Source organism: Cervus canadensis, chromosome X, assembly GCF_019320065.1.
Source record: "Cervus canadensis isolate Bull #8, Minnesota chromosome X, ASM1932006v1, whole genome shotgun sequence".
Lineage (NCBI taxonomy): Eukaryota > Metazoa > Chordata > Mammalia > Artiodactyla > Cervidae > Cervus > Cervus canadensis.
In genome coordinates, this window is record NC_057419.1 from 45,615,835 (window position 1) to 45,629,408 (window position 13,574).

The window sequence follows — 13,574 nt, forward strand, 5'->3', positions numbered from 1 at the left end:
GTGTGAGTATAGCTTTTCAGAATGTGTGTGCACACTTCGCTGTGTCTGACTCTTTGCAACCCCATGGACGGTAACCCGCCAGGCTCCGCTGCCCATAGAATTTCCCAGGCATGAATACTGGGGTGACCTGCCATTCAAATGTACTTATTTTCAAATCAGAACTAAGAAAAAAAGTAAAATGCATATTTCAGTTTTCAAAGTTGTAACCTCACGTCAAATTCATAACGCTATTCCTCAATGAGAGCTCACACTAAACGCATGGCAAAAGACTACTGCAGTTGATGTAAAGCATAATTTAAAATACGGGATATTATTTTAGGCAGCTGTATTTCCTCTTTTAACCTAGGCTCAAAATGTAACACTATGTTTCAGATTTAATACACCCATAAACAAATTCAGAATACACCAAAAAACCTTACTTTTTCCCCCCTTAGTCACTAGCCAAATTTAGAAGGCCAACTAACACCTGCTTTCAAACCAACCTTGTTTTTCCCTGGTGGCTCAGTTGGTAAAGAATCTGACTGCAATGCGGGCGACCTGGGTTCAATCCCTGGGTTGGGAAGATCCCCTGGAGAAGGAAAAGGCTACCCATTCCAGTATTCTGGCCTGGTATAGTCCATGGGGTCGCAAAGAGTCGGACACAACTGAGCGACTTTCACTTCCTTCCAACCTAACACTGAACTTGAGTATTTAGGAGATTCAGGTATGACATGTATGTCTTCCTTTGGTTCTAGCATTATATTTTCAGTTCATTCTTGACTTTAAAGAAAGTGTTTAAATGTGTTTAAAGTGTTTAAACCTTCTAGAATTAAACCAGCTTTTCTATGATATAAATTATCAGTCTTCTTTTCAGCTTCAAACTGGTTTTGTAATGACTATTGCCTGTCACACTTTGTCACAGAGGAATAGCAATTACAAACGTAAACGTGAATTGCATATTGATAAATTATCACTGCAGAAAAGCGTCTGAAAAGGTTAAGTGCTACTTTTGGTTACTTGGCACCATGCTTTTCTAAAGACAAAAACACAATGAGAGGGACATCCTATAGCCATTTCTCGTTTATCAAAGTGTAAGGTTTTTTTCAACACTCACTACATTCTACTCTGGCCTGCACTCCTTCCAAAACAGTATATTGGAAGCTTTTCCCTGTAAGAATGGAGGGTCTGCAAATCTCAGTGTAAGAAGCCTACTTCAAGTGTCTGATGCTGAGTGGATAAGTGCTAAACAAAAACCCAACATCCGATTTATCTACCACTTACATTACTAGTTACAGTTAACTAATCCAAGCTTCAGTAAATTAGAAAGGCAAATCTGTTCATATTTTACTGCAAATCTTTTTTTTTTTTTTTTAATTGATTTGGCTGTGCTGGGTCTCTGTTGCTCCGCAGGCTTTGTTGTAGTTGCAGCGAGTGGGGGCTACTCTCTAGTTGTGGTGTGTGGATCTCTCATCGTGGTGGTTTCTCTTGTTGATTACCGGCTCTAGAGCACAGGTTCAGTAGTTGCGGTGCATGGACTTTTGTCTCCAGGCATGTGGAATCTTCCTGGACCAGGGATCAAACCCATGTCTCCTACATTGGCAGGCGATTCTTTTACCAGTGAGCCACCAGGGAAGCCCGCAAATCTCAATTTTTGGTTTTTGGCTTTTAATTAAAAATCTCAACCTTGGGGCAATAGAGAAGGTTAACTACAACCCAAGAGCTTGGTATTTAAATCTGACTCAGTAACTTTAGCTTTTAAATCTCTCTAATGTAATACATTCATGACCTAGTCAGACTTCCTAAGGAAGATATGGTTAACACAGCCTTGTAGGAATCCACATTAGGCCCATTTTGCTGAGAAAGGATTTATACTAAATGCTTAAGACATTCTGAAAGTAGATGACTGAAGAACTAACTACTAGTACTACTGATTAGTATTTTCAGTAGTAATAACCTTCTAGATTTTTGACTTTAAACACACAGCCTGAAAAAGCTGTTTCCCTATTCACCCAACAGGACACACTAATTTACATCAAGAACCCTTTAGGGACACATCCCAAACATAGAGACCTTTGGGAAAAGGATTACGAAGGGTTAACCTATATCTCCTTGGTGACCCAAAGACACTATTCCTTGCTGACAGCCTTGGGGCACGCATAGTAGGACACTGCCAGCCTTCACAATGTTAACACTTCCTTCTCAGTCCCACTTAAGAGCACCAGATTTAAGACCCCAAGTTATCTACTTCCAGATTCCAAAGATGCACCCAGTGTTTTAATGGGTGGGGAAGAACTAGATGGCAACTCAAAGAATACACATGGAATCCTCATGTGAGGATTTGCTTGCGGAAAAACACTCCAGTGTCCAAAGCATCTGTTTTGAATAGTTTTACATCTATACAATTGAAAAGAAATAGGAAAAGAATTGACTTCAATTTTGTAGGGTGGTCCCCACTGGGCTCCCTCTGGGGCAGGAGGTGGTGAAGGGAAGGAGGCTGGGGCAGCTGGTGTTTGAACTGTCATTTACATGAAAAAAGCCCACCACAATGAAAAACTTCTATTTTTAGATAAATGCTGATGGAGCAAAAGGAGATGACCGTCTGTTTTCAGATGACAACTAAAAGCATTCCCATTTTACTCTTGAGCTGCATACATTTCAGTGGAATATCTTTAAAAATCAACTGATTTTTATGTGGGTCTGTAATTTGTTTTGTGGAAGAAAGTTTTTAGTAGAGCTTAAGAACATTTCCCTTGAGAATTTAGGTCCTAAAGCAAATGAATTATTAAGGAAGCCTTTGCTATCACCTTAACTTTAAACTTCGAGGTAGAAATATTATCCATTTTCTATCTACCTGTAAATCATCAGATTACAATGAAGCAATTCAAAATATTGGTGGCCATATACATTTTCACTGTTAGATATGTTCATGTGTCTAAAAATACTTAAAAGTCAAACGGCTTAATCCAACTAGTTATCCAAACTGCAGAATACTGGATTTATTCATCTTCTCATTCTTTTCAAAAAACAAAGTTTGATGAAAATTAGGGCTATGTCTCTTTCTTTAGCAGTAATGCTTGCAGTAACCCAACTTAAGGGAAGTACCAACAGGTTTCTATGGAAGTCATATTTCTTTGGAACAAGGCAACAAAGAATTACTTTTCAGATGCAGAGCAGATGGAATCTGTTAGACAATTAAGTGAATTTCCACTTCTATTCAGTTCAGTTGCTCAGTCATGTCCAACTCTTTGCGACCCCCATGAATCGCAGCATGCGAGGCCTCCCTGTCCATCACCAACTCCTGGAGTCTACTCAAACCCATGTCCATTGAGTCGGTGATGCCATCCAACCATCTCATCCTGTCGTCCCCATCTCCTCCTGCCCCCAATCCCTCCCAGCATCAGGGTCTTTTCCAATGAGTCAACTCTTCGCATGAGGTGGCCAAAACTGGAGTTTCAGCTTCAGCATCAGTCCCTCCACTTCTATTAACACCCCTCAAATATGTGACCTGCTTTATTGCTGATTTAAGTGAACTTTGAAACCAAGTGTTTGACCAATCTTGGTTTTATAATGAAGGGTTGTCAATAGTTAGACCACATCTCGTTTGAAAGGCTTAGATGTGAAGATACAAATTAAGGGCTGCATCCCTCTACTTAAAGTTCCCTGCAGATCAATTACACCTCTAATTTACCTTCCATTTAGAAAATCTTATTTTAATAAATAAAAGGGGAAACCATAATTTAATTTATAAAGTTTTATTTTTGTATATGTGCTAAATCTTAGGAACTGTGGACAATCTTCAGTCTGTTGGCTTGTAAAAGGCTGAGAAGTATGTGATCTGGGTGGTGAGATTTCCTTTTAGGAATCTGGATTTCAAAATGCAAAAAAATTTTTTCACTCATAGGCAAGTTTAGAACATGGTGCACCTGTCCCCCTTTTTACTTAGACCTATAAATTCGGAGGAAAAGTGCTACATTTCTGCGGACGTAAAATAATCTAAAATAATCGTAAATACAATCGGCAGCAAGTTCTTAATACATTTAGCACTTCCGTAGTGATTTACCACACCCAAAACCTTATTTTCAAACACTAAACACTCACATAGGTGCAGGACCAATTTTAGTTGAGCCCCACTAGGAAACCAGTACTGAATTTTTTTTTAAAATCAGTAACACAAAAACTGGGGGTTAAGAGGAGCAGTGTTTACTTTCTCGGCAGTATGTAATACCTTCAAACTAGAAAACAAAATTGGGCACTTACGAAAAGGCAATTTTTTTTAATCCAGTTATAATTCTAAATAAGGCAGGATATATCCACCAAAATTAACCACAAGATTCAGCCAAGTAAGAGTTCCAGCTGGAAAAATAAGAAAAAATGGAACTATTTTGGAGTAGTCATCTGAGTATTCACAGACTTGCTTTCATTTATAAATGTAATTCAAATAAAAAAGGCTCCTCTTCTTTTTAACCCACTACTTAAATACTTAAATTGTTATCATTCACTAATAAAAGTTAATCATGAAAAAAATATAAAACATTTTCATAATTCTAAATTTGTACACATAACAGCTCAAAGACAAGGCTGGGAAATTATCATTGAGAGAAAAATCAATGAAGACAAAAATCCCAAATATGAGGATGTTCTTATTTCTGCCTCGACAGTGCTGAACATGAAAATTTGGTTGATAGAGGGCTTAGAAACAGCAGCAGTATGGTTTTTGCCAAGTTGTGCACTGAAATACTTAGATCCAATAGGGCAAAGCCCTTGTTCACACAGATTAACAATGCAAGTATCTTCAGTCTTTATGTTAACAGATTCTACTGTCTCCTATAAAGTAACCACGCCATTTAGAATTTTCGGGGGTACTTTTCTGAAAGGAAGACTAGTGATTCTGCAACAAACATTTAAAGTAGGAAATATATATATGGCTCAAGAAATCAGTTGAGGGAGAATTAAATAATCTGTAGGCACTTTGAAGACTTGAAGTTTAAAATGTGCCATTTGTTTTCAGAAAAAGACCTCAAAATCACCGCTATGTTGCTCTTACAATAACATGCATCTTAAAATTTTCAGTTATACATTAATGCTTGCTTAAGAGTTAAATAGAGAAAATAATTTGCACAAACAAAAGTAACTCTTTCCATTCACTTTCCCTAGATCCTGATCACAGCACAGACCACTCTTTCTCAAGTGGAGGGGGAAAGGATTCACAAGCCCTCAAAGCAGCCAAGGTGGGATCTCCCTCCAAGGAGAAAAATTCACAGCCTTTTAAAATGTCAAGTTTTGACGTCTAGGAAGTCATTCGTTTTTAAATTAAGTATATTACATACTTTTGTTAAGGACCAGGACACACACAAATCACTTCAGATGGTTAGATGGTGTAATTTATGATAGCAACTTGTTCAAATAAATGTAACCTATTTTTGCTCATTGTTAAGTAAACTTGGAATTGAGGAACTTCTAATTTAAAGTTACCAATTGGAATTGCAGATAGTGTGTATGACTTTGGCTCACACTTAAACTCATATGTAATATACTCAAGGTAAAAACAGGCTCTATCTGGTGTCAAATTTTCCTAATGTTACAGAAAACCTAGAAGCACAGATTGACTAGAGTACTGCAAATAAGATATCCAAAGCTTTATCTTAAATACCTGCCCCCTTTAATCACAAAATAACAAATTCTCAATTTTGTTTCTGCTTTGTTCAATTCCAACTATAGCCTTTTTGACAAAACATTTGCCTATTAACTGAATTGTAAAAAATACAACCAAGCTTGTGCTCATTAAATATACATGTATATAAAAAACATACAAAAAGTACAAGATTGATTATGTTAGGAAACTTTTACAGTGTCAACATCCTGTTTTTCTCTTAAATCTTCAGTCAAGGGCCAAAGGTCAAATCTTTCTGTGCACAAAAACTCAATGGGACTGAACTCCTGAATTCAGGGTCATGTCTAGGTGTGTTATGCACAGAATTAACCTTCATATGCAGTCCTTAAAAAAAAAAAAAAAAAAGACAAAAAAGTAACAACAACAACAAAAAACCCAGAAACACACCACAGGACGAAAAGTTCTTCTTAAATCAAATTCTATTTGTGAATTCAGCAAAATAATTTCTATAAAATAAAACAGCAAAATATTTAAATAGAATAGGGTGGACTGTATCTGTTTGCAGGGGTATTTGGTTTTTAGACAGGTTCCAAAAAATTACACACATTCAAGTTACCAATTCTCTTTTAAATACAGTATTAGCTGATGAATTTATCATCTTAAATGTTTATTCTGATATTGATACCTCAATTATATTAACCAGTTTTCTTTTTAATTAGACCCTGCTTCAAACATGAAAATTTTTGGAATAATGGAAAAGGAGCTAGGACAACTCTTGCTTTCAAGTAAAACTGTGACTGAGCAGCAGCTCAGCAAACATCTTGGTGCAGTGGTATTCCAAGTACTGTGGGTTTCTGAGGACTTCCGCTTCCCTGGGATCCAGTAGAAGGCAAGTTTTAGAAGGTTCTCCTAGTAAGCTCTACAAAAGAAACAAAACAAGCACACCAAATACAGTCTTCTATTATGCTCCGAGCATCCTGGCATAGCAAATTTTTGCATATGTGTTTTAAATCTTTTAAAATTCCCATTACTGACACTTAAAGTTTCTTTATCCCACCCAGAGATTGAATTGTCAAACATTAAGATGTAAGCAACATATGTGTAACTGAAATCCACCTGTTTATCACACTTCTCCCCTTGTTTTTCTATTTTATATTCTAGGTGTAAGAAGGAAAAGCTCTGAGCAATCCAGCTGCCACACTGGGACAACTGCTGTCATTACGGTAATTTTTTCCTCATTGGCTACACTAACCTGGTGTGAAGCCATGCTAAATGTTACAGCATAACTATAGCTTCAAAGTGATTAACCTAACATCAGAATAAAAAGGCAATGAAAAAGATCTAGAAACAATGTTACATCACCAATTTTCCACATCAACCAAATAATTTAAAGGTTACCAGCCTTACATTGCTCATAATAAAACTGACTCCAGTGGCAAAGAATTAACATGAAACTATTGGTGTGGCTGACATGGATGGGCTCTGGTTTGTTGCTGTTGGTTTAGTTTTTGTTTTTGTAAAGGAGTTGATCCAACTGCCGTCAGGCAGGCAACACTGGTTGCAGAGTGCAATGGGTATAACAAGAAAATTAACTTTTGTAGGTTTTGTAGATCTGTGAGTCTCATCAAGAAAAAAGTCTCGCTTAAGAATTAACAGTCAGACATTAATATACTATATACACCTTTGCCATTTACACATTAGCATCAGGCCATTTATTACAAAACACTATACACTTTCCACTGCAGGCGAGTTATATATTGACAGCAAATTTCTGCAGATAAGACAGTGAATAAACTTTCCACTCCATATTGATTAGGAATAGTTTTTTCTAGTTTTAAATATTAGCCAGACACAGAAAAAGGTTGGACTGTAAGGCCTGGGTGCACAGTCTTGATGGAACCAGTTAATCATGTGCATTTCACTGATCCTTCGTCTGAGGTGGGGACACTTCTTCACTGCCTTCATAATTTTCTTGTGCTCGTTGGCCAGTTCTCTGAGGGTTGTTCATGTGATGCGCCGCTGGGCCTGTATACGGCTGTCCATGCACATGGTTATTCTGGGAGGGGAGACAAGATCTGCATGTTAAAACTTTTAATATATTGAACTTCAACTTTAAAGACCACAGGCTGAAGTTTGTGGAAATGTAAACATTTCCTTTTATTCCTGGGACTTAACGAGTAAATACGCTTGGGCTAATGATGAGAAACGTTGGTTTGAAACAGAAAAGACAGCCTCAAAGCCCCAAGTAAGAGCAGCATAGGTGTGATTCTTTGGCCAAGGTGATTTTAAGTGTCCAAAATTATTCACATTCAAGTCTGACAAATAAGGGATAACACAGCCCATTATTGCTTGTGGTAAAAAAAAAAAAAAAAATTCACAAAAGAGCCAGAACACATCCATTCTCACTCTAAGCACATAACTTCTATATGAGAAATCTGACTAAATGATCATATGAAATCCGCATAAGCAACAACCCTCAACACAGAATGATGTTAATGAAAACAAAACAACATTGAAGATAATGGATTAATCAGGCATGATTAAGCATGAGCTTTCTCAGGGCTGAGGGAAGTAACTCTTCTGCTGGATTTGGGTCCTTAATGTTTTAAACCCCTGAACTCTCATTTTTCTGTACATTCCCACCAGGCAAGCCAAGAAGATTTTAGGCTTTCACTTTCTGTAATTTCTATTAGGAAAATAAATATCTTGAATATGCATTTTCTAATTATCCAGCATGCTTCTACCTCTACTATGAACTGTAAGAATGCTTAAATAATGGCTCTGAAAGCATGGTTCCTAGACCAGCAGCAGCATCAACTGGGAACTCATTAGAAAAGTAGACTTTTCTGCTCCCATCTCCTAGACCTATTGAATTAGAAACTCTGAGGTACCCCACCCCGCCCCCACAACAGCCCACCAGGGGATTCCAATGCTTGTTCCAGAATCACTGCCACAAAAGATCAAAATTAGTCACACCTGGGACTTAGACACATTCTCATTTAGAAAGTTTCATCTAAATTTAGTTATTGATCTTCAAAAAAAATTCAGGGAAATCTGTCAAATCCCTGACTTTTTTCCAATAATTTTTTACTGTCATTGAAGTCTTGGTTATGCTATGTAAGCAAACAGTTCTTCCTTCATTGCCATATCCAGGGTCTTCCTTCACTGCCATGTTTCATGTCCCTACTTGCAGACTTGGCCTACCAGGAAATGTCATCTTAATCCATTATACTAAATATTATCATTTTATATTGATACAATTAATCATAGTTTTTACTAACTTCATCTACTAAGTACAAGAGGGGTGCATATATTTGACCAGGAAACATCACAGGGGAAGCTCAAACATGTCACACTGTGACCCCATGCCAACCATTCCTCTTTTGATCATGCCCCCAAAGCTGGTCTAGATTACCCCCCTATTACTTTACATTGGCAACAAAAAACTTAGCCATCCCATAAATAATGCGTACAAATTCTAGGGGATAAAAACCCAAACTAAGCCTGATATACCTGCTGATACTGAGATCCGGGTGAGTGGGGGTATAACGGGGCATCTTCAGGTGGAGGTGACTCATGCTCATCCGGGGCATCTTGGTCATCTGGCTCCTGATTTTAAATATTTAAAGATAAAGAATTATGTAGGCAAATTCAGTTTTTGGGGGGTTTGAAATAAAATCTTTAAAAAACCGACCCACTAACAAATTTTATTATAGACAAAATAACTGAAAGAAACCTGATTTGGGTTCTTTCAGAAATACTAGATTCAGGCAATCTCCCCCAAATTACTTTAAAAGAAGACTCCCTCATTAAATTAAGACCACATATAGTATACACATTAAAGCAAACAAAATCTCCACATAACCCCCCTCCCATTATCATTAATATAAACACTGGCCTATAAAGTAAAGAATTACTTTGCTTTCTTCCATTTCTATCTGCTGCACACTGGTGGCTTTTTTTACCTCCTCTGGACAGAGTTCACAAGCTTTTGCAAGTGTCATCCTAGCACTATGTGATCTCTCCAAGAAATAACCATTTGATGTTTCATTGCTTTGCACCGGAGGAGACCAATTGTTATAAGTGTATTGAGGATTGCCAGTGTATGGTCGTCTTTCAAGTTCATCTCCAAGCCATTCCACTGCCCAGGTCCACTTCCTTTTAAGATCTCCATTGCCCTTCAAAAAAGAAAGCTATGCATGTAAAAAGGTTTTGCAATATTTTTCAAAGTTAACTTGAAACGACAACTCCAAATTCTCAAAATTCTCTTCTTTTAAAACAGAATCCTTAAATCAGATTCAGGTTTCTACAAAATTATACACACACACGACAGAGGTTTCTACAAAATTATATACACAGACACACAGAGAAAAAACCCTCACCTGTAGAATCTGGTAAGCAACAGGACAATTGCTGAAGAGAGCTACCATACATTTTATACACTGGTATGCTCTTTTTTGATAGTGATTCTTAGAGCGCTGGATTGTGTCAAACAGCCCATCTCGGTCATCTGGGATTCCTTTGAGTGCATTGTGAATTCTGAAAGGAAACGACATAAATTAAAACTTCTAAAATCAAACAGCAGCTAACATTTACTAAGTACCTACTATGGGCCATTCAATAAAGGTCTTTAATGTAGTCATGTAATCTAATACTTGAACACATAAGAAAAAAGAGGTTAAAAGGCTTGCACCCAAGGTCATGTGGCTGCCTAGAACCAACTTATTTCTGATCCAAAATGACAAATATTGTGTGATTCCACTTACATGAGGTATTCAAAATAGGCAAAAGTCAGAGAAAGCAAGAATAATGGGCACAGAGTTTCACTTTGGGATGATGAAAAAGTTCTGGGGATGGATAGCAGTGATGGTAACACAACACTGTACACTTAAAAATGGTTAAAACAGCAAATCTTGTTATGAATACTTCCAATTTTTCAAAAGAGATTTTAAAAATTACCTGCCTGCAATTCTACTCTGAGCTATATAAAAAGAGAATTGAAAACACGTGGTTTTTTGAAAATACAAAACGTGTACATGAATGTTCACAACAGTATTCTTCACAATAGCCAAAAGGTGGAAACAATTCAAATATCCACCAACAAATGAACAAATAGATAAAATGTAATGTGTATCCATACAACAGAATATTATTCGGTCATGAAGAGGGATGAATTACAGATATGTACTCTAACATGGATGCATTTGAAAACTCTGCTAAGTGAAAGAAGCCAGATACAAAAGAACATATTGTATGATTCTGATCATATGAGATGAACAGAATATCCAAGTCCTGGGTATTTTGCCCATGGATAGACAAACCTATAGACAGAAAGCAGACAAGTGGGTGTCAGGGGCTGGGGGATAGGAGGACAAGGAAGTGACTGCTTAACTGGGTTTGGATTTTCCTTCCAGAGTGATGAAAATGAACGGAATTAGACAGTGGTTATGGTTGCACAACACTAAATATACTAAAAGTCACTGAACTGCATATTTCAAAATGGTTAAAACAGTAAATTAAAAAAAACAGTGAATTTTATCTCAATAAAGAAACATTACCTGTATAGTCAGTAATTTAAAAAAACCTTTTATACACTGTATATTTTACTTAATAGAATATTTTAAATCAAAAGGCAAGTTTTGTCTTTTTTGTATTACATGCATTCATAAAATTCATTTTGTTTGGAAGTAACTTTGTAATTCTGCAAAATTAAACCATCTCAGGCCACATAATCAACCATGTACAGGCTTCCTGCTATTTAATCTGAAACACTGCAGTGTATTTTCTGTTTTTACCTTCAATTTTTTCAAGTGATAACGAATCAACTGCTTCACAAATGCCATCTTTATCAATATTATCTTTGCCTCCCTTGTTCTTCAATGCCTAACAGTGCCAAGCCCATGGGAGATGCTCCATAAATACACAGTTTACTGAATGACTAATAGCCCACTATGAGAAAATTATTTTCAAGCTTGATGCCAGGGAATCATAACAACAATCTTATTACACAAAAAACAAACTCTCATGTTTAAACCAGCACACGTGCTTTTAGCGTTATTACTTATTCTAATTAGGGCTAAGATATGGCTAACTGGTTTAAAGCTATACATATTTACAATATTTTCAAAAGAAAATAGTGAAAACTTAAGATTCCATTTCAACTGACTCATAAGTTTTAAATCCTCTGATCATATTGAGAAAGGTACTCGTAGTGTTCAAAATAAACAGCTACAGTTTTGGAACTATTAAATTTTGTTTTTAATTTCTGGTTTAATCTGATTTTTGTAATATTAACTGTTTGAAAACTATGATTGTTAATTTTGGTGAATAATTTGAAAATATTATTTCATGATTTCTGGCATTTGCAATCCACACTAAGACTCAAGACTTTTTATTTTTTGTTGTTACAGAATTTGTTTTCAGGTTTCTGTTTTAGTTATAGTGACAGAGAGGAAGCAGTCTACTATACAAATTCTTAATGGTTTCCCAACAAATTCTTCAATATATATTAAATAAGATTTCTTTAAACAGAACACAATTTTAAAAAGGTTATGTATTGACTGGTTGAAAAAAAATGTGCCCAGAGGCTTGCATGAACCTAACTCTGTGTATCTCCCGGGAGCAATGACCTAGCACTTGCTCAGTGTTCATACTGACTTTCAGATCTAAATTAACTACTATGAATATTGGGAACCGCCTATACTTATTTACCGAAGGGACTCTCACGTAATTCTAAAACTAACGTAATCCAATCCTAAAATAACTCTAGAGCATCACTGATGAAATGGAAACATTCACCAAAAAGTTCCTCCAAATAAAAAACATAACGCCAATTGAAAGAAGAAGGTTAGTATATTAAGTATGCAACTTGGGCAATGAGAGGGGAAAAAAAATGAAGTTGTGAGGGAAGGGGGAACCTTTTTATTCATCCTTAAGTTTTACAATAAAACATTTATTAGACTTCCAAGAGGTTAAAAAGAATAAATGTGCTGTTAATTTCACTTACTCTAAGAACTGGGCAAGAAACAAAAAAAGGGTAGCTACCTGTGAGTCTGCCAGGAGTCCTCGATCAGCAAGATCTGCAGAAGCAGATCCAAGTAGGGCCGGAGTTCGTAAGTATAGGAATATGCCACCTAAAAACAGGTCAAACATGGTGAAGACCTTATTTAAAGCAGCAACAGTGGTGATCACTTTGTAATGTGTAATGTATAAAAACATCAAATCACTATGTTGCACACCTAAAACTAGTATAACTGTAAAGTCAATTATACTTAAAAATATAATAAAAATAAAATAACAAGTTATAGAGACATATGAATGTATATTTTCCTTTAACCTGCCAGAGAAGTTCACTGAGGACAGTAGATGAGAACTGAGGATTCTCCCAGCAGCAAAAACGAAGCAATTTGACGGTTTCCTCTGAGTTGCTGCAGTCCTCAATGATTTTCTTCACATAACTTGTCCTCACAAATAAAATGTCTGCCACGTTCTGCTGAATTGGCATTATAGGTTGTGATAAATTAGGATCACCAAAAGGATTGGGAAGAGGAGGGTTACCTAGAATACAGATTTGTCATCAATGAAAAACTAATCGGCTTTTCCACAAGAATATCCAGCTTTCACTACAGAAAATAGGTTCATCATTGTTTTAAAAGAAAATAATAATATAGACCGTTTCCTAAGTACAAAGAAAGTAATATGAAGCATTATAATGATCAGATATAACAAGATGATAAGACATAAAAGTTAAACACCAATACTGGTGTTTTCTTATTTAAAAGTTAGTTCTTAAACTACTTCATAAACAAGATACCAACCTCAGTAGCAAATAAATAGAAAGATTCCCTTTTAAGCATGTGAAAAACGTGCAGGACTCAAAATATTATAAAATATTCCAAAGCATGGACTTTCAGATTCTTGTTTTATACTGAAACTTCTTCAGAATCACTTTTAATGAGGTACTATTTATGGCCAGCAGTACTTT

The 13,574-nt window shown here is 36.3% G+C and overlaps 1 protein-coding gene across 5 annotated transcripts in view; it reads right to left on the reverse strand.

Moving 5' to 3' along the window:
• Positions 1–6,051: 6,051 nt before the first annotated feature.
• The window catches only part of USP9X (ubiquitin specific peptidase 9 X-linked), a 115,019-nt gene continuing 107,496 nt past the window's right edge, over positions 6,052–13,574 (reverse strand). For 3 of the 5 annotated variants that reach the window (XM_043460164.1, XM_043460163.1, XM_043460165.1), the window contains exons 40-45: positions 12,927–13,147; positions 12,635–12,723; positions 9,973–10,129; positions 9,508–9,768; positions 9,104–9,199; positions 6,052–7,646 (exon numbers count right to left, since the gene is read on the reverse strand). In XM_043460164.1, coding sequence (XP_043316099.1) covers positions 7,509–7,646; positions 9,104–9,199; positions 9,508–9,768; positions 9,973–10,129; positions 12,635–12,723; positions 12,927–13,147 — 962 coding nt within the window. In that variant the 3' untranslated portion in view covers positions 6,052–7,508. The remainder of the gene's footprint in view (positions 7,647–9,103; positions 9,200–9,507; positions 9,769–9,972; positions 10,130–12,634; positions 12,724–12,926; positions 13,148–13,574) is intronic. The other 2 variants (XM_043460167.1, XM_043460166.1) reach the window with 1 other exon arrangement.